The 26,970-nt window shown below is 52.2% G+C and overlaps 1 protein-coding gene across 3 annotated transcripts in view; it reads left to right on the forward strand.

Moving 5' to 3' along the window:
• ism2a (isthmin 2a) overlaps positions 1 to 26,970 on the forward strand; it is a 62,328-nt gene that overhangs the window by 17,373 nt on the left and 17,985 nt on the right. For all 3 annotated transcript variants that reach the window (XM_038773841.1, XM_038773847.1, XM_038773854.1), the window contains 2 exons: positions 3,966 to 4,217; positions 17,175 to 17,490. In XM_038773841.1, the coding sequence (XP_038629769.1) occupies positions 3,966 to 4,217; positions 17,175 to 17,490 (568 nt within the window). The remainder of the gene's footprint in view (positions 1 to 3,965; positions 4,218 to 17,174; positions 17,491 to 26,970) is intronic.

Raw genomic sequence — 26,970 nt, forward strand, 5'->3', positions numbered from 1 at the left:
CGGCGAATGTGGACAAGGTGCGGTGGTGGTGGGAAGGAGAAGGGGTAGAGTGGGTTAGGATGGAGGAGGAATCTTGTTAGGGGTCTAGTTTGAGGGCTATGGTGACGGCAGCGTTGCCAATCGCTCCGAGTAGGTATTCAAGGAGCCCAGTGGTGCAGTCCGCAGTGAAGATATGGAATCAGCTGAGGAGGCATTTTAGGGTGGAAGGGATTTTGGTGCTAACGCCGCTGTGCGAGAATCATGGGTTTGAGCCAGAGGGGGGGGATGGATAGTGTGTACAGGAGGTGGAGGGAAGTGGGGCTGGTCAAGATGAGGGATTTGTATTTGGAGGAAGGGTTCACCAGTCTGGAGGAGCTATGGGGGAGGGTAGAGCTGCCGAGGGGTAGTGAGTTTAGGTATCTACAGGTTAGGGACTTTGTACGAAAGGTCTGGAAGGGGTTCCCTAGATTGCCGGGATACACCCTGCTGGAGCGACTGCTGCTTCCGGATGTGGAAGGGAAGGGAAGAATTGGGGATATATATAAGTGGCTGGGGGAGCAGGGAGGCGAGCGGGTGGTGAAGATCAAGGAGAAATGGGAAGCGGAGTTGGGAATGGAGATCAATTGGGGAGTATGGAGTGAGGCACTGCGAAAGGGAAACGAGACCTCCTCTTGTGCAAGGATGAGCCTGATACAGTTTAAGGTGGTGCATAGGGTGCATATGACTCGGGCGAGAATGAGTGGGTTCTTTCAGGGGGTAGCAGATGAGTATGAGAGGTGTGGGCGGGGGCCAGCAAATCATGTGCACTGTTAGGGGATGGAGGTGTTTTTGTTTAGATTTTGGTGTTTTTCTGTCGGGCAATTGTGTGGGGATTGTTTGATGTTGGAGTATATTTGTATAAGTGGGGGGGAGGGTGGGGAGGGAAACAATAGGTGGGAGACTATCCGGCGCCAGGGATGAGGGCCACCAAGCTAGCTGGGTGAGCTAGCTCACGGAAGCGCAGTGGGGGGTGTGCATATGTTTGGTTTATTAAAGGGGTTGGTATACAGAGAGTTGTTACTAGGGGGGGAGGGGGGGAAAGGTAGAGAGGTGGAGGTAGTGATCACAATGGATGCAGAAAAGGCTTTTGATCGGGTAGAATGGGATTAACTGAGGGAGGTACTGGGACGGTTCAGATTTGGGCAGGGCTTTATTGACTGGGTCAGGTTACTGTATCAAGCTCCTATGGCAAGCGTACGGATGAATAGGACAACATCGGACTATTTTAGACTGCACTGGGTGACGAGACAGGGATGCCCCCTCTCCCCACTGTTGTTCGCACTAGCTATAGAGCCGTTGGCAATTGCTCTGAGAGCCTCAGCGGACTGGTCTGGGTGGGGGGGGGGGGGGGGGGGGGTGGAGCACAGAGTCTCGCTCTATGCAGATGACCTGCTTCTGTCTGTATCGGACCCATTAGAGGGGATGGAAGAAACCATGAGGATTCTGTGAGAATTTGGCCGGTTTTCGGGGTATAAGCTAAATATGGGGAAAAGTGAGATGTTTGCGGTCCAGGCGAGAGAACAGGAGAGGCGACTGGGGGGGGGGGGGGGGGCTGCCGTTTAGATTAGTAGAGGGAAGCTTTAGGTACCTAGGCATTCAAGTGGCGCGGGAATGGGACCGGCTGCATAAATTAAATTTGGCCCGGCTTGTAGACCAAATGAAGGATGATTTTCGGAGATTGGACGCACTCCCATTGTCATTAGCCGGGAGGGTGCAGATGGTGAAGGTGACGGTCCTCCCGAGATTCCTGGCCGCGATTCTCCCAAAGGGAGACAAAGTGCCGACGCCGGAGTGAAACCCAGAGTGTTTCACTCCGGCGTCGGAGGCCGCTCCTCGCCCCTTATTCTCCCACCCCCAGGGGCTAGGAGCAGCGGCGCGTCAATCTCGGGCGCCGGGCCTTGACGCTTGCGTCAAAGCGGCGCCGCCTGAATGACGCGGCCAGCAGCGCTTAAATGACGTCATCCGCGCATGCGTAGATTGGCCGGCGCCAACCCACGCATGGCCGGTTGCCGTCTTCCCCTCCGCTGCCCCGCAAGACATGTCGGAGTGATCTTGCAGAGCGGTGGAGGGAAAAGAGTGCGTCTTTCAGAGACGCCGGCCCCTTGATCCGTGGGCACCGATCGTGGGCCAGACCCCTCCTGAGCACCCCCCGGTGCTCGATTCTCCCTTTGCCCCCCCACAGGCCCCACACGCAGCGGTCGCGTGCTGTTCACGCCGGCAGCAACCAGGTGTGGTTGGCGCCGGCGTGAACCAGTCGGATTCGGCAGGCCGCTCGGCCCATGCGGGCCGGAGAATCGCCGCTCGACTGGAGCAGCGATTCTCCAAGCAGCCTGTCGCAAAACGCGACACGCCGTTTTGGGGGGGGTGGGAGAATCGCGTGCGGGTGCCAGGGCGGCGTGGCGTGATTCGCCCGGCACTCCCGCGATTCTCCCACCCGGCGTGGGGTCGGAGAATCGTGCCCCCGTTTGTGTTTCAATGTCTCCTCATCTTTATTCCGCGGTCCTTTTTTAAATGGGTCAACAAAGTGATCTCTGGCTTTGTTTGGGTGGGCAAGACCCCACGGGTAAGGAAGGTAATGCTCAGCGGAGTCGGGGAGAGGGCAGGCTGGCACTGACAAATTTTAGTAACTATTATTGGGCGGCGAATCTAGCCATGATCAGGAAGTGGGTGGTGGGGGAGGGGTCAGCATGGGAGGATATGGAGGCGGTTTCATGCAAGGGCACCAGTTTGGGGGCGTTGGTAACTGCGCCTCTGCCATTCCCGCCGGCACGGTACTCCACCAGCCCTGTGGTGGTGGCGGCCCTGAGAGCCTGGGGCAATGGAGGAGACATGTGGGAGCAGAGGGAGCATCGGTCTGGTCCCCAATCTGTAATAATCACCGGTTTTCCTGGGATGGGGGTTTCCGGATATGACGGAGAGCAGGGATTGATAGGATGGGGGATATGTTTATAGAGGGGAGCTTTCCGAGTATGAGGGCGCTGGAGGAGAAGTTTGGGTTGGCGAGGGGAAACAAATTCAGGTATCTGCAGGTGCGGAACTTCCTACATAAACAGGTGTCAACCTTCCCGCTCCTACCACCAAGGGGGATTCAGGACAGGGTAGCTTCCAGAGGGTGGGTAGGAGAAGGGAGCCCCTCGGACATTTACAAGGAACTTATGGGGTCAGAGGAGGTGCAGACCGAGGAGCTGAAGCGCAAGTGAGAAGAGGAGCTGGGAGGAGAGATAGAGGATGGTCTATGGGCGGACGCGTTGAGTAGAGTCATTCTCATCGGGAACATTCTTCCCTCATCTAGCCTGTCCAGTGCCAATATGGTTTTATATGTTTTTATGAGATCCCCTCCCAATCTTCTAAACTCCAGTGAGTACAAGCCCAGTCAATCCAGTCTTCCTTCATATGTCAGAATGAGGGGGAGGATCTCATAGAAACCTATAAAATTCTAACGGGACTGGACAGGGTAGATGCAGGAAGGATGTTCCCGGTGGTGGGTGTGTCCAGAACCAGGGGTCACAGTCTGAGGATACGGGGTAGACCATATAGGACAGAGACGGGGAGAAATTCCTTCACCCAGAGGTGGGTTGTTTCTATGGAATTCGTTACCACAGTAAGTTGTTGAGGCCAAAACATTGTATGTTTTCAAGAATCAGTTAGATATAGCACTTAGGGCGTAGGGGATCAGAGGATATGGGGGGAAGCAGGATTAGGCTATTGAGTTGGATGATCAGCCATGATCATAATGAATGGCGGAGCAGGCTCAAAGGGCCGAATGGCCTACTCCTGCTCCTATTTTCTATGTTCCTATTAGCACAATAAGAGTCAACACTTTCAGCAAATGGAGGAATGGGGTGACACTAAATTGAATCAACAGACTACATCTTCTATTTCACAAAAGGACGCACACTATTTTTCCGACTGACACCCTCGTCTCAATGTTCCTTTTCATTCCAAAGATCAAAAGCCATTCAATGACAAGGTCAACTCAAACGCCAGAGCCAATGCGGGAAAATAACAAGCTGGAGAGTTGGAAGCAGAGCAGCGAGCAACGTCACAAGCGCCGGTGGTCACCCCAACGGGCCCAAGGAACCCAGGCACAGCCGAAATTTGGCACCAACTTGGAGGAGGTGGACCCTTTCGTCCTGGACCTGAAGAATTTCCCTGACCTGACGAACGCCGATCTTAACACTCAGAACCCAAACATTCAGGTGAGAGTTGCTGTCCCCGGTCTGTAAGCGTGGCAAAGCCTGGGGACAAGAGATGGCCCATCAAGCCTCTCCTTTTCACAGTCCGTGTCCACCTGTCATAATGTAGACTATACCTCACCATCAAATCTCCCGAGGGAATTATCTACATGATCAATACCCGCACATTATTGAACAAACTTGTATTTTACGTTTATTTTAGCAATTAAATAAGGGGTTGTGTGTTCAAATGTTAAAAATTAAAATCCTTTTTTGTGGTATCTAATGAAGTCTCCTCAAAAATATTGCGGTTGGGGGGGGTTAGAAAATAAATATTGTATTTTAACTGTTAAACTGCCGACCTAAACAGGGAAATTTGAGTTTGCTGTTCTTGGGCAATTTTGAGAAACCTTCTCAGCTCCCACACTGCGGCTGCGTAGCTACTGAATTATATTGTAAATGTTCCATTGTGAGGAAATGCATTATTATTGAAATATTGATGCAGCGTAATGAGGTTATCCACTCCGGTCACAATATAGGAAGGCAGATTACGATTTGAATGGGTGTAAATTGAGAGAGGCGGATACTCAGCGAGACCTTGGTGTCCTCGTGCATCAGTCGCTGAAAGTAAGTGCGCAGGTACAGCAGGCAGTAAAGGCGGCAAATGGTACGTTGGCCTTCAGAGCGAGAGGTTTTGAGTATAGGGATAGGGATGTTTTACTGCACTTGTACAACGCATTGGTGAGGCCACACCTGGAATGTTGGCCGTGATTTAACGGAAATGAAACAGAGTCCCGTTTCGAGCCCGTTTAGCCCGTCGCTCGCAGCGCCGAGAAAGACCCCGCTATCGAACGGCACTCTGCTTCGTATCGTGGTCTCGGCGGGGTATACCCCACCGAGGTCCCGTTTCAGAAGAGATCGGGGCTCCATTTAAAAAGACTGAGGCACTGACTCGGTCACAGTGAGAGAAGGAAACATTATTTAATTGTGCCGTAGACACAGGCACGAGATAACAGATAACAGCAAATCTTGCAGCTGAAGGCTGAAGGTTTTGAGCAGTTCATACATCAGTCAGTGGATCATCCGGACAGACAAATGAACCGTTGCCCTGACAACCCCTTTCACATCCACACTGATAACCTTTGACTTGATGAGCCTTGGCCTGATAGCCCTTTTTTTTAATAAACATTTCATTGAGGTATTTATGGTTTTCTAACAGTAACAGAAGAAACAGTGTACATACAATTATAAACATAGTGCAAAAGCTGTCTTCCTCTCTCACAGGTCCCACCTTTTCTAACCCCCTACTCTAAACTATAACTAACCCCCCCCCTCCCTCCCCCCCCCCCCCCACCCCCTTCTGCGAACGGTTAATTTCCCTAAAGAAGTCGACGAACGGCTGCCACCTCCGGATGAACCCTAACAGAGAAAGCTAGCCGTGTCAGATAGCCAGGTCACCGATTTCGGGGGCTTTGAGTCCCTCCAAGTTAATAGTATCCGTCTCCAGGCTACCAGAGAGGCAAAGGCCAGAACGTCTGCCTCTTTCTCCTCCTGGATTCCCGGGTCTTCCGACACCGGATTCCCGGGTCTTCCGACACCTCTGGACTCGGTGCCACCCTTGTTTTCAACACCTTGGACATGATATCCGCAAACCCCTGCCAGAATCCCCAAAGCTTTGGACATGCCCAGAACATATGGACATGATTCGCTGGTCCTCCCGCACACCTTGCGCACCTGTCTTCCACCCCAAAGAACCTCCTCATCCGGGCCACTGTCATGGGAGCCCGATGAACGACCTTACACTGCAACGCGTCCGCCCAGAGACCATCCTCTATCTCTCCTCCTAATTCCTCATTGTCCTGCTAACCCTTAAGATGCCCCAGCAGCCCTGGTAACACATCCCTGGTAACCCCTTGTCCCTTCTACATTCTGAAGTCTACCCTGTGCACGTTGGTACTGCCCCAAGATCCTGGAATTCTACATTATTTATGTTCTGAATCATGGTAAATGATAGAGGCCATTATACCAGAGGTTCTCAAACTTTCCAGGCAGTCTGTCTCCACCTCAAAAACTCATCAGAATTAGTGGAATCTGCAGCAGCTATACATATTTTGCTAATAAATGTATGTGCAATATGTTTATAAAATTAAATAGAAATAAATCATTAACTGGTGCCAGAAATGAAAGCATCAACATTTTCATATTATAAACATTGATATTTACGAGAGGGACAGGTTTCCAAAATATCTTATAAAATCATCGTAATCTTGAAACTAATACTTATCTTAAATCTATGTTGATCAAAATCAACAGTAACATAAATCTTATAAAACAACATTGTTGCTGTTTGCACTTACAATTCCTCGTGCACGCACTCGCGAGCTGGTCTAATTGTGTAAGAAGTGGTCTCGACCATGACATTGCATTATGGACCAGCCTGCAGACCACTCGGAGGGACCTCACTCGGAGGGACCTCACTCGGAGGGTCCGCACTCGGAGGGACCTCACTCGGAGGGTCTGCACTCGGAGGGACCGCACTCGGAGGGTCTGCACTCGGAGGGACCGCACTCGGAGGAATCATTGCCCCACACTTTTCGAGCTGCTACATTACACCAGACCATTACAATGGACACCAAACAGATGCTTTAGTGCCCGTGACACTGTCCCAGGAGTTACACGACCCCATGAATGTGCACAGGAACATGTATTCCCCGTGTAGCCACTCTGTTCATAATAACAACCGTGAATGCAAGGGTCATGGTCCTGTACCCCAACAAATACGCAACACTTTCAGGGCAGGAGTGCGAGAGAGGGGAGAAGAGTGACCGAAAGAGGGAAAACCTGCGATGAAGTGTATTAGGGTAGGGTGGGGCAGTGAGACCGTTGGTATAGTGGGTGCTGTGGGGCAGTGGGTGCAGTGGGGCAGTTGGTGCGGTGGGGCAGTGAGACCGTTGGTATAGTGGGTGCTGTGGTGCAATGGGTGCAGTGGGTATAGTGGGTGCGGTGGGGCAGTGGGTTAGTGGGTGTGTTGGGTTAGTGGGTGCGGTGGGGCCGTGGGTTAGTGGGTGTGTTGGGTTAGTGGGTTGGGGTGGGGCAGTGGGTTAGTGGGTGTGTGGGTTAGTGGGTGCAGTGGGGCAGGGGTTAGTGGTGTGTTGGTTAGTGGTGGGTGGGGGGGCAGTGGGTTAGTGGGTGCGGTGGGGCAGTGGGTTAGTGGGTGTGTTGGGTTAGTGGGTGCGGGGGGCAGTGGGTGCGGTGGGGGCAGTGGGTTAGTGGGTGTGTGGGTTAGTGTGTGCGGTGGGCAGTGGGTTAGTGGGTGTGTGGGTTAGTGGGTGCGGTGGGGCAGTGGGTTAGTGGGTGTGTTGGGTTAGTGGGTGCGGTGGGGCAGTGGGTTAGTGGGTGTGTTGGGTTAGTGGGTGCGGTGGGGCAGTGGGTTAGAGGGTGTGTTGGGTTAGTGGGTGCGGTGGGGCAGTGGGTTAGTGGGGCAGTGGGTATAGTGGGTGCAGTGGGTATAGTGGGTGCAGTGGGTATAGTGGGTGCAGTGGGGCAGTGGGTGCAGTGGGGCAGTGGGTATAGTGGGTGCAGTGGGGCAGTGGGTATAGTGGGTGCGGTGGGGTTAGTGGGTGTGTTGGGGCAGTGGGTTAGTGGGTGTGTTGGGTTAGTGGGTGCGGTGGGGCAGTGGTTAGTGGGTGTGTGGGTTAGGGTGCGGTGGGGCAGTGGGTTAGTGGGTGTGTTGGGTTAGTGGGTGTGTTGGGTTAGTGGGTGCGGTGGGGCAGTGGGTTAGTGGGTGCGGTGGGGCAGTGGGTATAGTGGGGCGGTGGGTTAGTGGGTGTGTTGGGTTAGTGGGTGCGGTGGGGCAGTGGGTTAGTGGGTGTGTTGGGTTAGTGGGTGCGGTTGGGTTAGGGGTGGTTGGGTTAGTGGGTGCGGTGGGTTAGTGGGTGTGTTGGGTTAGTGGGTGCGGTGGGGCAGTGGGTTAGTGGGTGTGTTGGGTTAGTGGGTGCGGTGGGGCAGTGGGTTAGTGGGTGTGTTGGGTTAGTGGGTGCGGTGGGGCAGTGGTTAGTGGGTGTGTTGGGTTAGTGGGTGTGTTGGGTTAGTGGGTGCGGGTGGGGCAGTGGGTTAGTGGGTGCGGTGGGGCAGTGGGTTAGTGGGTGCGGTGGGTTAGTGGGTGTGTGGGTTAGTGGGTGCGGTGGGGCAGTGGGTTAGTGGGTGCGGTGGGGCAGTGGGGCAGTGGGTGTGTTGGGTTAGTGGGTGCGGTGGGGCAGTGGGTTAGTGGGTGTGTTGGGTTAGTGGGTGTGTTGGGGTTAGTGGGTGCGGTGGGGCAGTGGGTTAGTGGGTGTTGGGTTAGTGGGTGCGGTGGGGCAGTGGGTTAGTGGGTGTGTTGGGTTAGTGGGTGCGGTGGGGCAGTGGGGTGGTGGGTTAGTGGGTGCGGTGGGGCAGTGGGTTAGGGGTGTGTGGGTTAGTGGGTGCGGTGGGCGGTGGGTTAGTGGGTGTGTTGGGTTAGTGGGTGCGGTGGGGCAGTGGGTTAGTGGGTGTGTTGGGTTAGTGGGTGTGTGGGTTAGTGGGTGCGGTGGGGCAGTGGGTTAGTGGGTGTGTTGGGTTAGTGGGTGCGGTGGGGCAGTGGGTTAGTGGGTGTGTTGGGTTAGTGGGTGCGGTGGGGCAGTGGGTTAGTGGGTGCGGTGGGGTAATGAGTACGATGGGGCAATGAGTACGATGGGCAGTGGGTTAGAGGGTGTGTTGGGCAGAGGGTGCAGTGGGTGTGTTGGGTTGGTGGGGGTGCAGTGGGTGTGTTGGGTTAGTGGGTGCGGTGGGGCAGTGGGTTAGTGGGTGTGTTGGGGTTAGTGGGTGCGGTGGGGCAGTGGGTTAGTGGGTGTGTTGGGTTAGTGGGTGCGGTGGGGCAGTGGGTTAGTGGGTGTGTTGGGTTAGTGGGTGCGGTGGGGCAGTGGGTTAGTGGGTGTGTTGGGTTAGTGGGTGCGGTGGGGCAGTGGGTTAGTGGGTGTGTTGGGTTAGTGGGTGTGTTGGGTTAGTGTGGGTGCGGTGGGGCAGTGGGTTAGTGGGTGCGGTGGGCAGTGGGGTTAGAGGGTGTGTTGGGTTAGTGGGTGTGGTGGGGCAGAGGGTGCAGTGGGTGTGTTGGGTGGTGGGGGGTGCAGTGGGTGTGTTGGGTTGGTGGGGGTGCAGGGTGGTGGGTTTGGGTTGGTGGGGGTGCAGTGGGTGTGTTGGGTTGGTGGGGTGCAGTGGGTGTGTTAGGTTGGGGGGTGCAGTGGGTGTGTTAGGTTGGGGGGGGTGCAGTGGGTGTGTTGGGTTGGTGGGGGTGCAGGGTGTGTTGGGTTGGTGGGGGTGCAGTGGGTGTGGTGGGTTGGTGGGGGTGCAGTGGGTGTGTTGGGTTGGTGGGGTGCAGTGGGTGTGGGGGGCAGGGGTGCAGTGGGTGTGATGGGTTGGTGGGGGTGCAGTGGGGTGGGTGTGGTGGGGGTGCAGTGGGTGTGGTGGGGCAGAGGGTGCAGTGGGTGTGTTGGGTTGGTGGGGGTGCAGTGGGTGTGTTGGGTTGGTGGGGGTGCAGTGGGTGTGTTGGGTTGGTGGGGGTGCAGTGGGTGTGTTGGGTTGGTGGGGGTGCAGTGGGTGTTGTGTTTGTGGGGGTGCAGTGGGTGTTGGGTTGGTGGGGGTGCAGTGGGTGTGTTGGGTTGGTGGGGGTGCAGTGGGTGTGTTGGGTTAGTGGGTGTGGTGGGGCAGAGGGTGCAGTGGGTGTGTTGGGTTGGTGGGGTGCAGTGGGTGTGTTGGGTTGGTGGGGGTGCAGTGGGTGTGTTGTGTTTGGGGGGTGCAGTGGGTGTGTTGGGTTGGTGGGGGTGCAGTGGGTGTGTTGGGTTGGTGGGGGTGCAGTGGGTGTGTTGGGTTAGTGGGTGTGGTGGGGCAGAGGGTGCAGTGGGTGTGTTGGGTTGGTGGGGGTGCAGTGGGTGTGTTGGGTTGGTGGGGGTGCAGTGGGTGTGTTGGGTTGGTGAGGGTGCAGTGGGTGTTGGGTTGGTGGGGGTGCAGTGGGTGTGATGGGTTGGTGGGGTGCAGTGGGTGTGTTGGGTTGGTGGAGGTGCAGTGGGTGTTGGGTTGGTGGGGGTGCAGGGGTGTGTGGGTTGGTGGGTGCGGTGGGTGTGGTGGGGCAGAGGGTGCATTGGGTTGGTGGGGGTGCAGTGGGTGTGTTGGGTTGGTGGGGGTGCAGTGGGTGTGTTGGGTTGGTGGGGTGCAGTGGGTGTGTTGTGTTGTGTGGGGTGCAGTGGGTGTGTTGGGTTGGTGGGGGTGCAGTGGGTGTGTTGGGTTGGTGGGGGTGCAGTGGGTTAGAGGGTGTGTTGGGTTAGTGGGTGTGGTGGGGCAGAGGGTGCAGTGGGTGTGTTGGGTTGGTGGGGGTGCAGTGGGTGTGTTGGGTTGGTGGGGGTGCAGTGGTGTGTGGTTGGTTGGGGTGGTTCAGTGTGTTGGGTTGGTGGGGGTGCAGTGGGTGTGTTGGGTTGGTGAGGGTGCAGTGGGTGTGTTGGGTTGTTGTGGGTGCAGTGGGTGTGTTGGGTTGGTGGGGGTGCAGTGGGTGTGTTGGGTTGGTGAGGGTGCAGTGGGTGTGTTGGGTTGGTGGGGGTGCAGTGGGTGTTGGGTTGGTGGGGGTGCAGTGGGTGTGGTGGGGCAGAGGGTGCATTGGGTTGGTGGGCGTGCAGTGGATGTGTTGGGTTGGTGGGGGTGCAGTGGGTGTGTTGGGTTGGTGGGGGTAGTGGGTGTGTTGGGTTGGGTGGGGTGCAGTGGGTGTGTTGGGTAGTTGTAGTGGTGGTGGGGGGGGGGGGTTGGTGGGTGTGTTGGGTTGGTGGGGGTGCAGTGGGTGTGTTGGTTGTGTGGGGGTGCAGTGGGTGTGTTGGGTGGTGGTGGGGTGCAGTGGGTGTTGTTGGGTTGGTGGGGTGCAGTGGGTGTGTTGGGTTGGTGGGGTGCAGTGGGGTGTTGGTTGGTGGGGTGCAGTGGGTGTGTTGGGTGTGGGGGGTGCAGTGGGTGTGTTGGGTTGGTGGGGGTGCAGTGGGTGTGTTGGGTTGGTGGGGGTGCAGTGGGTGTGATGGGTTGGTGGGGGTGCAGTGGGTGTGGTGGGGCAGAGGGTGCAGTGGGTGTGATGGGTTGGTGGGGGTGCAGTGGGTGTGTTGGGTTGGTGGGGGTGCAGTGGGTGTGTTGGGTTGGTGGGGGTGCAGTGGGTGTGTTGGGTTGGTGGGGGTGCAGTGGGTGTGTTGGGTTGGTGGGGGTGCAGTGGGTGTGTTGGGTTGGTGGGGGTGCAGTGGGTGTGTTGGGTTGGTGGGGGTGCAGTGGGTGTGTTGGGTTGGTGGGGGTGCAGTGGGTGTGATGATGCTGTACGTATGGTATACTAGAAACTGAGTGTTTAAATCCCACATTGGCAAATAGTGAAATTGAATTTGAAAATTCTGTTATTTTTATGGTCTGACATTTGAAAATGACTGAACTGTTGACTTGTGAAAGTGCAGCCATTCTATACAACTGCCCTCCCACAGTCTCCATATGGGCAAATCTCCATGACATTAAGGCAATGATTGGATGTGGGAAATAAATGCGGTGCCCACAATGAAAGTGGAAGTGAATGAAGACTCAGGATTGTCTCCTCTTCCACCAGATGTGTGTGTGAAAATGCAAACCAGTGACACTTGACACGCTCGACATGGTACATTCAGAGTTTGGTAACATCAACACTTGGACATGCCAGTCCTGTTATAACTGCAGCAGGGGAAGTCCGGCCCTCTGCTAAACCTGGAGCCCACTGCGCTCTCAACACTCATTCTTTTCAGCTCACTAGATAGGAATAAAATCATAATTGCATAATTAAACCAAACGTTAAAAATAACAGGAAGCAGGGTTATCTTAAAAACAGAGCCTTTAGCAACATAGCCAGCAATAACTCAACATCAATAATCCTCAAAACAGCTGACTATATTGGGTTAGCTCCTCCGAACACAGCCAGGAAGAAACTCCCTGATCGTTCCTCCAACATTCCATTACAAATATAAATTTGGTGTATCTAACCTACCCTCCTCTCATTGCCTTTCGGGTGCTTTTATTTTCTATTTTTGTTTGACTTTTTAAAAACTATAATCCCTTCCCACTCTCTTCATGAGATTTGCTCACTCAGTTTATCCTAACCATTCCACGCACCAATCCCCCTTCCTCAGAGGGCGGCTCTGGGGCTCACTCCTGGGCCTTTAGTTTCATGACCAGGCCTAGATTTCCTTTACTTGGCCGATTGTAAGTTCCAATGGCTGAAGAAGGCTGGATTCCCTCTTCGCTTCTGAATGTGTTCCACACATGGGCTCTGATTCCCGTACCAGCCTTCCCGGACAGGCGCCGGAATGTGGCGACTAGGGGCTTTTCACAGTAACTCCATTGAAGCCTACTCGTGACAATAAGCGATTTTCATTACCCCAAAGTAGGTTATGTATGTATCTCACCCCCCCCCCCCCCCCCCCCCCCCCCTTGCGTCATGGGGAACTCTGGGTTGAAAACTGTCTGAAAGGATTAAGAACTGAGGCTAAATCTGCTTGACAGGTGATGCCGATGGCAAATGTCCTCGATCCGCTCATTCCTACAGCCTAATTCATACATCCAAGTGTGGACTGGGACAAATATACGGAGCACAAATATAGTGATCGGGAAATTATATGTAAGTGAAATTGAAAGGGATTTGAACCATTAGACCACACCTGCAAATATGGTTGGTGTAAACATGGTGGGCATGGCTGACATTGGGGGTGCACGTGGCTGGCCTAGGCTGTGGGCGTGGCTGACCTTGGGTGTGGGCATGGCTGACCTTGGGTGTGGGCATGGCTGGCCTTGGGTGTGGGTGTGGCTGGCCTCGGGTGTGGGCATGGTTGACCTTGGGTGTGGGCGTGGTTGACCTTGGGTGTGGGCGTGGCTGGCCTCGGGTGTGGGCGTGGCTGACCTTGGGTGTGGGTGTGGCTGACATTGGGGGTGCACGTGGCCGACCTTGGGTGTGGGCGTGGCTGACCTTGGGTGTGGGCGTGACTGGCCTTGGGTGTGGGCGTGGTTGACCTTGGGTGTGGATGTGGCTGGGTGGGGCCGTGGCTGACATTGGGTGTGGGTGTGGCTGACATTGGGTGTGGGCGTGGCTGACCTTGGGTGTGGGCGTGGCTGGCCTTGGGTGTGGACGTGGCTGGGTGGGGCCGTGACTGACATTGGGTGTCGGCGTGGCTGACATTGGGTGTGGGCGTGGCTGACCTTGGATGTGGGCGTGGCTGGCCTTGGGTGTGGGCGTGGTTGACCTTGGGTGTGGACGTGGCTGGGTGGGGCCGTGACTGACATTGGGTGTGGGCGTGGCTGGGTGGGGCCGTGGCTGACATTGCGTGTGGGCGTGGCTGACCTTGGGTGTGGGCATGGCTGGGTGGGGGCAAGCATGGTTGACCTTGGGGGCGGGCATAGCCGAGAAGTAACCTCAGAATAATTTTCCTTCTTTTACAGATAATTACAGATAAATGTAATTATCTGTACTCCCAGAAAACCAACCAGCCAACAATTTCCATTAACCTGGCCAAGGCAGCAGGCGGTGTAGAGAAACGTATGAGTAACTTCAGATTGGGCAATCCCACGTCATTTAAATGAACCCTCGGTGTTTGAAGGAACAATTTCTGTCTCTTGTTTCCTCCCCCCCCTCCCCAATCCCACTCCCCACCAAGTCCCTAGAAATGGACATCAAAGACTCATGGTGGACATTGCATCTCGCCAGATAAACCCTGAAAAATAATAAACAGACACAAAGAAGATATGTTCCAATGGGACAATGAACAATGATGGTTTATTAGCTGCTGGGCCCTTTTGGGTGGTTATGTCCCTGGAGGTTAGCAAGCCCAGAGTTTAAAAATAAAATAAAAAGCAAGGATGGAAAAATATTTGTTTTTAACCAGCGTCTAGATTGCCTCAGGGAAATCAATGAGGTATTTATGTTGCATTTTCCCTCAGCAGGTTGAATGAGGGGTAAGGGCAGACTCCACAGGGGGATACATGTCTCGCCAATGGTTGTCATGGCAGCATAAGGTGGAGGTAGCTATCTGATACCCATCTCCTCTACATTTTCCCTTGTGCATTCGGAGCCTGTTATCGGCCAGGGCTTAGAAACTGCAAAATGTATTATGAAGCTCACCTGACCTATAAGTTATATGTTGAATTTGGCTGGGATGAGCTCAGGAGCCTTCACTTCAGGAGTGATTCATCGGATTTCCCAGGCGCTTTTATCAAAACAAAGTTTATTACAAGAATTGAGTTGAACTATATAAATCACTTGGCAAGAATTTGTCATCAATTGCAAACATGAAAAAAAACACACAACAGCTACAGTAATCTATGTATATAACTCTTAATGAATTCCCCCTTAGCTGTTCCAATTCAATACAAAAACCAACAAACCAAAACCCCTTTCAAGGGCGTGACCCAGCACACTGTAAACTCCTTCAGGAAAGCAACTCTAGCTTTAAGGTTACCAAGGCAGTTTGCCACACCCAATGTGCTTTCAGTTCACTGGAACAGCTTTAAAATAAAAGATAAATATTCCTCCTCCATCCTAACCCACTCTACCCCTTCTCCATCCCACCACCAACACACGTTGTCCAATTTTGCTGTCCAGTTTTGGATAGGCTGATTTGCAGCTTAACACCGTGCTTTCCAAAACTGGACGGCGAATTTGGACAACGTGGGCAGCACGGTAGCATGGCGGTTAGCATAAATGCTTCACAGCTCCAGGGTCCCAGGTTCGGTTCCCGGCTGGGTCACTGTCTGTGCGGAGTCTGCACGTCCTCCCCGTGTGTGCGTGGGTTTCCTCCGGGTGCTCCGGTTTCCTCCCAGTCCAAAGATGTGCGGGTTAGGTGGATTGGCCATGCTAAATTGCCCGTAGTGTCCTAAAAAGTAAGGTTAAGGGGGGGGGGCTGTTGTGTTACGGGTATAGGGTGGATACGTGGGTTTGAGTAGGGTGATCATTGCTCGGCACAACATCGAGGGCTGAAGGGCCTGTTCTGTGCTGTACTGGTCTATGTTATATGTTCTATGTGTGTTGGTGGTGGGAAGGAGAAGGGGTAGAGTGGGTTAGGATGGAGGAGGAATATTGTAAGAGGTCTAGTCTGAGGGCTATGGCGATGGCAGCGTTGCCAATAGCTCTGAGTAGGTATTCAAGGAGCCCAGTGGTGCAGTCCGCAGTGAAGATATGGAATCAGGTGAGGAGGCATTTTAGGGTGGAAGGGATGTCGGTGTTAACGCCACTGTATGAGAATCACGGGTTGAGCCGAGGGGGGGGGGGGGGGGGTGACGGATATTGTCTACAGGAGATGGAGGGAAGTGAGGCTGGCCAAGGTGAGGGATCTGTATTTGGAGGAAGGGTTTGCCAGTTTGGAGGAGCTAAGGGAGAGGGTAGAGCTGTCAAGGGGGAGTGAGTTCAGGTATCTGCAGGTTAGGGCAGCACGGTGGCCTAGTGGTTAGCACAACCGCCTCACGGCGCTGAGGTCCCAGGTTCGATCCCGGCTCTGGGTCACTGTCCGTGTGGAGTTTGCACATTCTCCCCGTGTCTGCGTGGGTTTCGCCCCCACAACCCAAAAATGTGCAGAGTAGGTGGATTGGCCATGCTAAATTGCCCCTAAATTGGAAAAAAAAATAATTGGGTAATCTAAAATTAAAAAAAAAAAAAAAAAGGTATCTGCAGGTTAGGGACTTTGCGCAATAGGTCTGGAGGGGGTTCCGGGATACACCCTGCTGGAGCGACTGCTGCTTCCCGATGTGGAAGGGGAGGGAAGAATTAGGGATATATGTAAATGGCTGGGGGAGCAGGGAGGCGAGCAGGTGGTGAAGATCAAGAAGAAATGGGAAGCAGAGTTGGGAATGGAGCTGAATTGCGAGAATGGAGTGAGGCACTACGAAGGGTAAACGGGTCCTCCTTTTGTGAAAGGATGAGCCTGATACAGTTTAAGGTGGTGCACAGGGTGCATATGACTCGGGCCAGAATGAGTGGGATCTTACAGGGGGTAGCAGATGAGTGTGCGAGGTGTGGGCGGGGGCCAGCGAATCATGCGCGCATGTTTTGGGGTTGCGAAAAATTGGGAAGATTCTGGGCTGGAGTGTTCGCAGTGTTAGCCAGGATAGTGGAGGAGGGAGTGGACCCGAACCCTTTGCGGTTTCAGAGAAGCCGGAGCTCATATTTATAATAAAATACATTTTTTTTTAAAAGAGTGACTGGGCTTCCAGAGGTTTAATGGACCCTGTTGGAGATAAACAACTACAATTTACCAGGATGTTGCCTGGTATGGAGGGAAGATCTTATGAGGAAAGGCTGAGGGACTTGAGGCTGTTTTCGTTCAAGAGAAGAAGTTTAAGAGGTGACTTAATTGAGGCATACAAGATGATCAGAGGATTAGATAGGGTGGACAGTGAGAGCCTTTTTCCTCAGATGGTGATGGCTAGCACGAGGGGACACAGCTTTAAATTGAGGGGAGATAGATATAGGACAGATGTCAGAGGTAGGTTCTTTACTCAGAGAGTAGTACGGGTGTGAAATGCCCTGCCTGCAACAGTAGTGGACTCGCCAAATTAAGGGCATTTAAATGGTCATTGGATAGACATATGGATGATAAGGGAATAGTGTAGATGGGCTTTAGAGTGGTTTCACAGGTCGGCGCAACATCGAGGGCCGAAGGGCCTGTACTACGCTGCAATGTTCTATTGTTCTATGTACTGTCCAAATGGGCATAAGCTTTTGAATTGTGTCTCAAACCTACATTATAACATTAAATCCTTTCACTAAAGACGATTAGGGAGTGATGTAATTGAGATCTTTCAGATGATTAAAGGAGTTGTGACTATTTCCTTTGGAGCCTGGAATAAAGGGGCATAACCTTGAAATTAGTGCTGGGCAGTTCAAGGTGGAATTGAGGAATTGGTAATCTGTTAGATAACCTGAGACATGGCTTATGTGCTCGTCAGGTCACGATTGAGGTGGTGGATGATCCGCAGGCGGAAATTGAGATGGATCTTCTGAAGGGCAACCGAAATGACTGGTCCATCACCTCAGCCGAATGGCTGTCCCACAAAGACATCTTCTGGCCTTTGTTTTGGGAGTATCCAGACTCGACTGAAGTCGGCAGCTTGGATTCCTCCAACGGAATGGACGACGATGACGAAGATGATTATTCTGTGGAGTATGAGGGAGAAGACACATTCCTCAGCACTTTGGATGGAGTCTGGGATCGGAACTGGCCTTTGCAGAAGAGCTGGCCCTCCAAGGAGAAGTTTAGCTATGGTGAGTCTGTTAAAAATGAGAGGCCCTTTTGATTTTCTGGGCATCTAACGGTCATCATATCAAGGTTAGGAGTATGAGACTCGGGGCAGCACGGTGGCGCAGTGGTTAGCACTGCTGCCTCACGGCGCCGAGGGTCCAGGTTTGATCCCGTCCCCAGTCACTGTCCGTGTGGAGTTTGCACATTCTCCCCGTGTCTGCGTGGGCCTCACTCCCCACAATCCAAAGATGTGCAGGGTAGGTGGATTGGACACGCTAAATTACCCCTTAATTGGAAAAAAGAATTGGGTACTCTAAATTTATATTTTTTTAAAAAGGAGTATGGGACTAAATCACAAGATGACAAATTATCACAGAGATTTGCATATCCTCTTCCCATTTCCCTCTCTGAGCAATGGTATCACATCCATGTCAAATGTGGCATTGTGGACATGTAGGGGGTCATTTTAACCTATTTACCTGTCGGGAAATTGGCACGGTCAGATCAAGTGTCTGCTTTATAATCCTCTTGCTCTTATTTTCCATTGTAGGCAATCCAAACCAATCCTGCCAATTTTGGACATATTGGGTTTAAAATTACCCCATTGTAAACTTAAAATCTATTGAGGTTAGCTGGTCAGATATGCAATTTAGTGTCAGTACCTGAGCACATTGTCCAGAGGGTCAACAACTGGCATTCCTGAGCTCTTATATGTATCCATTCCTTCAGTTTTGGGGTGCCCTCCAGGACTTTGGTGCTCTCCCTCCCCCCCCCCCCCCCCCCCAAGCTTATCCCAAATGCTGCAATTGATCACCACCACCCCCTCCTGACCTTTCCGGGCATTCCCTACCCTGCCCTGGGGACTGACCTTGGGAACGATCCCGGGACTTTCGGTGCAGACAAAGCACTGCAGTACCTCTTCTGGCCACTGCAGCACTGCATCTGGATGGGTTGGAGTGATAACAGCTCTTGTGGGTGGGACTTCCCTTCCAAGGGCGGCTGGAGATCCTGCCCACTGCCAATTAATGCTCAGTTGAGTGTTAAATGGCAGTGGGCTTCCGAGAGTCGGCGGGGTCGCGTTACACACTGAGTCTCAGGAAGGTGACTGCCGAGTGCTTGCCATCCTTAAAATTCGACCCGAGGAATCTTTGTTTCTACCTAATTGCATACCTGGGTGTTCTGTGTTTCTCCCCTCAAAGAACAAAGAAAAGTACGGCACAGGAACAGGCCCTTCGGCCCTCCACGCCTGCGCCGACCATGCTGCTCGTCAAAACTAAAATCTTCTACACTTCCGGGGTCCGTATCCCTCTATTCCCATCCTATTCATGTATTTGTCAAGATGCCCCTTAAACGTCACTATCGTCCCTGCTTCCACCACCTCCTCCGGCAGCGAGTTCCAGGCACCCACAACCCTCTGTGTAAAAAACTTGCCAAGTACATCTCCTCTAAACCTTGCCCCTCGCACCTTAAACCTCGTAATTGACCCCTCATTGATGGACAATGGTGTTTGATGTGTTTCATAGTCTTTCTAAAAAAAAAAATTTTAAGTTTATTTATTCATACTTTACACATTAACAATCAACAAAACACATGAATGCAAGTATCACAAAGAAAGATCAAGTTAATAATTTAAACACGATACCGAAACCTCCTCACAACCGACGGTGTCGAGAGCTTTTAAAAAGGAAATAAAACGGTTGCCATCTCAGATAGAATCCCTGATAGTGAATTTAATTTTCTCGACGTGCAAGAAGGCATTATGTTCCCCAACCAGCCTGAGGCACTGGGTGGAACGGGAGGCCTCCAGGAGCGGAGTATCCACCTCAGTGAGGCAACGTCTGCCTCTACCCCAGAGTGAACTGCTGGTGAGTCCAACACCCCAAATATGGCCACCAGCAAACAGTAAATCCAAACGGAGTATCTCCGACATGGTGCGAAAAAGGGAAGCCCAGAAGTTGCTGAGTTTGGGGCAGCACATGTGCGTAGGGTCAGCTGTGGCAAGCGAACAGCGATCACATCTGTTCTCGACATTCGGGGGGGGGGGAAAACCCACTCATCCTCGCCTTAGACAAGTACGACCTATGTAGCACCTTGAACTTAATTAGGCTAAAGCAGACACGAGGATGTAGAGTTTACCCTGTGATTATAGGAGCCAGTTCATTCTCCTATCACACGCTCAATAGTCTTTCTTTTAAAATCATTTACGGGATGTGAGCTTCGCTGGCTAGGCCAACATTTATTGCCCATCCCTAATTGCCCTTGAGTAGGTGGTGGTGAGCTGCTGCCTTGAACCGCTGCAGTCCATGTGGTGTAGGTACCCACAGTGACATTAGGGAGGGAGTTCCAAATTGTGACTGAATGACAGTGAAGGAACGTCCAATATATTTCCAAGTCAGGGTGGTGAATGGCTTGATGGGGAACCTCCAGGTGGTGGGGTTCCCAGGTATCTGCTGCTCTTCTCCTTCTAGATGGTGGCGGTCCTGGGATTGGAAGGCGCTGCCTAAGGAACCTTGGTGAGTTGTTGCAGTGCATCTTGTAGATGGTACACACGGCTGCCACTGTGCGTCAGTGGTGGGTTTGACTGTTTGTGGAAGGGGGAGCAATCAAGCGGGGCTGCTTTGTCCTGGATGGTGTTGAGCTTTTTGAGTGTTGTTGGAGCTGCGCGTACGCAGGCAAGTGGAGAGTATTCCATCACACTCCTGACTTGTGCCTTGCAGATGGTGGATAGGCTTTGGGGGGGTCAGGAGGTGAGTTACTCACCGCAGAATTCCCAGCCTCTGACCTGCTTTTGCAGCCACAGTATTTATATAGCTCGTCCAGTTCAGCTTGTGGTCAGTGGTAACCCCCAGGATGTTGAGTTGATCTGAATTGTTGTCTGTTCCTTGGTGATTATGTTATGGGTCTCACTGACTCAGTGATTTGATGTGTCTTTAGGCCATACTGATGACTACGTCTGCCCAGATTTTACTTGGAGATGACTCGTAACAGATTTGTTGGTAATGAGATCATTTCCAGTGATTTCAACAAATTCTTTAGATTACCCAACTTTTTTTTTCTAATTAAGGGGCAATTTAGCTTGGCCAATCCACCTACCCTGCACATCTTTTTGGGCTGTGGAGTGAGACCCACGGAGACACGGGGAGAATGTGCCAACTCCAAACGGGAGGTGACCCGGGGCCGGAATCGAACCCGGGTCCTCAGCGCCGTGAGGCAGTAGTGCTAACCACTGCGTGCCCGTGCCGCCCCGTTTCCAGTGATTTAGGAAAGATTTGTTTCAGTTCAGTGTTTTCTTTCGGTATTGTAAACATTTAAAAAAAATAAATTTAGAGTCCCTAATTCATTTTTCTAATTAAGGGGCAATTTAACGTGGCCAATCCACCTACCCTGCACATCTTTGGGTTGTTGGGGTGAAACCCACGCAGACACGGGGAGAATGTGCAAACTCCACACGGACAGTAACCCAGAGCCGGGATTGAACCCGGGACCTCGGCGCCGTGAGGCAGCAGGGCTAACCCACTGTGCCACCGCGCTGCCCTGCCGGTATTGTAAACATTACAGGTTCAGCACATCCAATTGTCAGGATATTCCTGAATTCCCACAGGTGATGCTAGTGTATCAGTGGTGTCAGGTTTAACTTGTTTCATGTTCCTTGTGACATGGACAATAAGGGTATTGTTTTAGCCCCTGTACCCAAAGTGTACTGCTCGGGCAGTCTGGTTCAAACCGGTTGCTTAATTGTAACATTACAGGCTCTCTTCCTCCATTGGGTCTTCTATTCAGTCCTCTTGTCGTCTCCACATTCTTCCTCGCTGCTTGTCCCCAGCCATTCCAGTCAGAACTTCCCATGCATCGAATCCAGTCACCTTGAAGTCTCACTCGCAGACATCCTGTGTCACCGATATGGACGACCTGTTGGTGCCATGCCAATAGTGAGCTCATCATTGAGCATGTCTTTGGGAATGGGGCAATTATCCATTCAGCTCACATGAAGCTGCCAATGGCGCCACCACTGCCCCAAGAGGGAAAACATGCGGAGCATCCCTGCACGCTGGTGTCCATCTGTATCCGGCACTCTCTCCTGCTGGGAAATCCTCAATATTCCTGGCAGGAACTGTTCTGTCTCAAGGTGCTTTGAAGCTGCACATTGCAACATGTAGATCCCGAGGAATATTGACAGGGTGGATGTGGGAAGGATGTTTCCTCCTGTGGAAGAATCTAGAACCAAGGAGTCTCCTGTTTAGGACAGAGATGAGGAGAACATTTCTTCTCTTAGAGGGTAGTGAGACTCTGGAACTCTCTCCCTCACGAGTCAGTGGCAGCGGAGTCTGAATATTTTAAAGGCAGAGCTGGGGTGAAAGGTTATCGGGGGTAGATGGGAGTTGAGGCTGCAATTGCATCAGCCATGAGCTTATTGAATAGGGTCTGATTTAGCACAGTGGGCTAAACAGCTGGTTTGTAATGCAGAACAAGGCCAGCAGCGCGGGTTCAATTCCCGTACCGGCCTCCCCGAACAGGTGCCGGAAATTGGCGACTAGGGGCTTTTCACAGTAACTTCATTGAAGCCTACGTGTGACAATAAGCGATTATTATTACTAATGGCGGTGCAGGCTCGAGGGGCCGGGTGGCCTACTCCAGCTCCTGGTTCAGAGGTCCGTATGCGCACTGTCATACAAAATGTGACTCCGAACCACAAAACGAGATATTAGGTCAGCTGACCTGAAGCAGGGTCAAAAACAGATTTCAAGGAGCGTCTTAAGGGAGAGAAGAACAGGGAGAGAAGTTTGGGGAGGGAATTCCGGAGCGTTCGGGCCCAGGCAGCCGAACGGACGGTACCCTGGTGGGGTAGTTAAAATCAGGAATGTGCAAGTTGCCAGAGTTGGCCGAGCACAGATATCTCAGTGGATCGCAGGGATGGAGGAGCTTACAGAGGGAGGGAGGACAAAGGCTTGAGAATTGAAGTGCCTTTGACTGCAACATTGAGGACACGTTAAAGATTCAGATCTTCAGCACCATGCGAAGAGCAAAACCACATAGCTGACACTGAAAAGCAAGAACTGAAACGCCAGAGGGGTCTTGTTACCATACCAAATTGCCAGGGTAAACCCACCCCCTAGATACCAAACTGAACCATGTCTAAAGAAGCCATGTATCTCTGAAACATGGTCCTGCCCAGTCAATACGAATGAATTAAGGTCGTTGATCATTGTTGAATACCATTACTAACTCACCTCCCATTACCTGTGATACTTCCTGCTCAATAGATTGCCCACTCTCCATCCAAGGGGGTCAGTGCTCCTCCTATTCCACCTCACCTACTGTAGATATATCCTTGACGAGGGAAAGAGCAAGGCAGTGAGATTAACTGGCTAGTTCTGTCAAGGTGGCACCAGTCTCAGTGGGGGGGAAGAGAGTCCTACAGTGCTGTCAGATTCCAAGTTGAATCTAGACGTTTGGAAGGAAGTTGAGGGTTTAGAGGTGAGGAGAACTTACTTCACCCAGAGAGTGGTAAGCCTGTGGAATTCGCGACCACTGAAAGCTGTTGACGCCAAAACATCTGTTTTCAAGAGGAAGTTAGATGTAGCTCCTGGGACTAAAGGGATCAAAGGATATGAGGGGAATGCGAGGACAGGTTACTAAGATGGATGATCAGCCATGATCACAATGAATGGCGGAGCAGGCTCGAAGGGCCGAATGGCCCCCACCCCTCCTGCTCCTATTTTCTATGTTCCTCTGTCCAGTTTGCTTGTTGACTGATTAACTGGATGTTGTTCCTGACCTGAGGATTCTGTCGCTCTGCTGTCAGACCCTGGGGATTATTTTCCTTTCCCCCGTTGGAATTCCTCCAGCAAGACTCTGGCTGATGCCTCAGTGCCTTGGTGTCGGGGACGGGGGGGAGGGGGGCGGTACTTGGGGGGGGGGGGGGGTGGAGGACAGCAAGGGGAGAGTGAGTTTCGGGCAAAGAAGGAAAAGTTGTTTCGGAATGTGTGTCAAGGGTTAGGGTTAGGGTTAGAGAGTGAAGCAGATGATGTGCAAATTAGGGTTAGGTTTAGGGTTAGAGAGTGAAGCAGATGAAAAATGAAATGAAAATGAAAATCGCTTATTGTCACGAGTAGGCTTCAAATGAAGTTACTGTGAAAAGCCCCTAGTCGCCACATTCCGGCGCCTGTTCGGAGAGGCTGTTACGGGGATGATGTGCAGCAGGTTTTTGCTGTTCGGTCCCGAGTGAAGAACTTTGACACACGAGAGCCACTTGCTGCTCAGAAATACTTAAGTTCAGCAGATGTTGGGAACATTGAATGTGCTCTTCCAGATGTTGAGCCTCCTTTTCTGCACAGGTCTGTGTAACAATCAAACAATCCCAGTTCTGGCGGTGTCTCTGTTGGTATCTGAATCATCAGGTTGTCTAGTCAATTCCTCCTGCAGGGATTTGAGCTCAGTGAATCCCGGGCTGCTCTCCAGTGCAGGAATGAGGGATGGCTGCCAACTTTTGAATGAGATATTAAAGTGTTGCCTCATCTGCTCTGTCAGGTTGCTATGAAAGATCCCCGGCTCTGTTTTCAGGAAGGGCAGGAGGGAGTTCCCCTCAGTGCTCTGGCCAATATTTACCCCTCCATCAATTTCAAAATCAGATTGCCTGCTCGTTTTCTGGGAGCTTTGTGTGCACATGTTGACCGCCGTGCCTCCCACAATGCAACAGGAACTACATTTCGGAATTCCATCATTGGCTGCAAAGCACTTTGAGACGTCCTGGGGTTGTCAGAGGCGTGATACAAAGCAAGTCTTTTTTTTATAAATTTAGAGTGCCCAATTCATTTTTTTCCAATTAAGGGGCAATTTAGCGTGGCCAATCCACCTACCCTGCACATCTTTGGGTTGTGGGAGCGAAACCCACACAAACACGGGGAGAATGTGCAAACCCCACACGGACAGGGACCCAGAGCCAGGATCGAACCTGGGACTTCAGCAGCGTGAGGTCCACTGCGCCCCCGTGCTGACCCGCAAGTCTTTTTTTTACTGGTTGCATGTACCCCCTGTCAGGCCACATCTCTCTTCAGCTCTCAAAAAATCTGTTTGTCCTTTGCAAAAGCTCTTTAAAGGTCATCGGGCACCTCATTAAGGACTGCGTCGCCGTCTCACCAACTTCTTTATTGTCTCTGCAAAATGTCATGCAAACTCATCAGACCCTCCGGCCCAGCAGAGTAGATGAGTGTCCGATCTCTCCACCCTAAACAAAATCCTGAAGGTGCCGTGGATTAGATTGAGGAAATTGTTTACCTTCCATCAAGCCCCCCCCCCCCCCCCCCCCCCCCCCCCCCCACTATGATGTGGGGAGTAAAGTGACCAAACAACTTCCTACCTCCCGCCAAAGTTCCCTGTCAGCTTCTGGAGCAATGTGTACATTAACTGTTTAAAAAAATATATATATACTTTATTCATAAAATCTCTAATAAAAATTACAGAACATTTCAAATTGTCTTGACTGTACATTTCCATCAAAGTTACACATTCACATGTCTTTCTTCCGTTCAATTGGGATGACATTACACACATATCCTTCTTTATGTTACAGTTCTTTCTTAAATATTTACATTGTCATGTTTCTTTTATGCATTGAAGACCCGGACCGAGGGGTGTTACCCACCCCTCGGTGTACATTTGGTGGTAAGACCTTACACAGTGGTCTTTCCCCATTGCGCCTTGGCGGCAGCTGCCCCAAGCTTGAGTGCGTCCCTCAGCACGTAGTCCTGGACCTTGGAATGTGCCAGTCTGCAACACTCGGTCGAGGACAATTCTTTGCACTGGAAAATCAGCAAGTTTCGGGCAGACCAAAGAGCGTCTTTCACCGAGTTGATGACCTTCCAGCAGCAGTTGATGTTTGTTTCGGTGTGGGTCCCCGGAAACAGTCCGTAGAGCACAGAGTCCTGTGTTACTGAGCTGCTCGGGATGAACCTTGACAAATACCACTGCATCTTTCTTCAGACCTTCTTTGCAAAGGCACATTCCACAAGGAGGTGTGTGACTGTCTCGTTTCCCCCACAGCCACTCCGAGGGCAGCGTGCATTGATGCTGAGCCTTCGGGTGTACATGAAGAATCTGACAGGGAGGGCCCTTCTCACCACCAGCCAAGCTAGGTCTTGGTGCTTGTTTGAAAGTTCTGGTGATGAGGCGTTCTGCCAGATGGCTCTGACAGTCTGCTCAGGGAACCATCCAACGTCCTCCACAGTCTCCTTCACCCTGAGGGCCTCAAGGACATTACGTGCTGACCACTGCTTCATTGCCTGGTACAGCACAGGTCTGGTCGGGGTGGATCACCGACTCCAGAGCAGACTTGACCCGATTGGTGATGACTTTGGCTAAGATTTTGTAATCCACATTCAACAGTGAAATGGGTCGCCAATTTCGAATTTCTTTCCTTTCCCCCTTCTGCTTGTAGATGAGGGTGATGATGCCTTTCCTCATGGATTCTGACATGCTGCCATCCAGAAGCATACTCTCGTACACTTCCAGCAGGTCTGGGCCCATCCAGTCCCACAGAGCCAGATACAACTCAGCCGGTAAGCCGTCGCTTCCGGGAGTTTTACTCGTCTCAAAGGACTTGACGGCCTTTGTCAGCTCGTCCAGAGTTAATGGTTTGTCCAGGTTTTCCCCCTCGTTGTCGTCCAAGACCTCCGTGATAGACGACAGGAAGGTCTGGGTAACAGTACTGTCTGTTGGCTTCAGATCATACAGTCCGGCATAAAAGGATTGACTGATCCTCAGGATGTCAGACTGCGATGTCTTTACAGAGCCATCTTCTTCCTTCAGGCTGCTGATCACAGAGGTCTCTCTGTGAACCTTCTGGAAGAAGAAGCGTGAGCACTTTTCATCCTGCTCCACGGAGCGGACTCTGGACCGGAAGATAACCTTGGAGGCCTCCGAGGTGTAGAGAGAGGCCTGCTGGCTCTTCACCTCTTGGAGATCCTCCTTGACATCAACCCCCATCGACTGCAGCTGGAGCAAATTTTGCATGCTTTTCTGGAGCCTGGACATGATCCCTCGTCTCTCTCTCACCTTTTGAGCACCTTTGAGGATGAAGAACCTTTTGATGTTCCCCTTGATTGCTTCCCACCAGAGATGTGGAGACTCAAAGAGGGGTTTCACGGTTCTCCAACCTTTGTAATCCCTTTTGAGTTCCTGGAGGTTCTCTAGGGTCAACAGTTTTACATTTAGCTTCCATGTCCCCCTGCCCACCCCCTGGTTTTCCTGCAGGTGGCAGTCAGCCAGTAGGAGGCAGTGGTCAGAGAAGAACACCGGCTTGACGTCGGTGGGCCTGACCGTGAAAGCACGGGACACAAAGAAGAAGTCTATCCTGGAGCGGATGGATCCATCTGGCCGTGACCATGTGTATCTACGCTGCGCTCCGTCTGCAGGGTTGCTGAAGACGTCGAGCAGCTTGGCGTCTTTTACCGTTTCCATCAGGAGTCTGGACGTAGCGTCTAGTTTGCTGTCGGCTCTGCTGGATC

This window comes from Scyliorhinus canicula, chromosome 2, assembly GCF_902713615.1.
Source record: "Scyliorhinus canicula chromosome 2, sScyCan1.1, whole genome shotgun sequence".
In the NCBI taxonomy this organism is placed as follows: domain Eukaryota; kingdom Metazoa; phylum Chordata; class Chondrichthyes; order Carcharhiniformes; family Scyliorhinidae; genus Scyliorhinus; species Scyliorhinus canicula.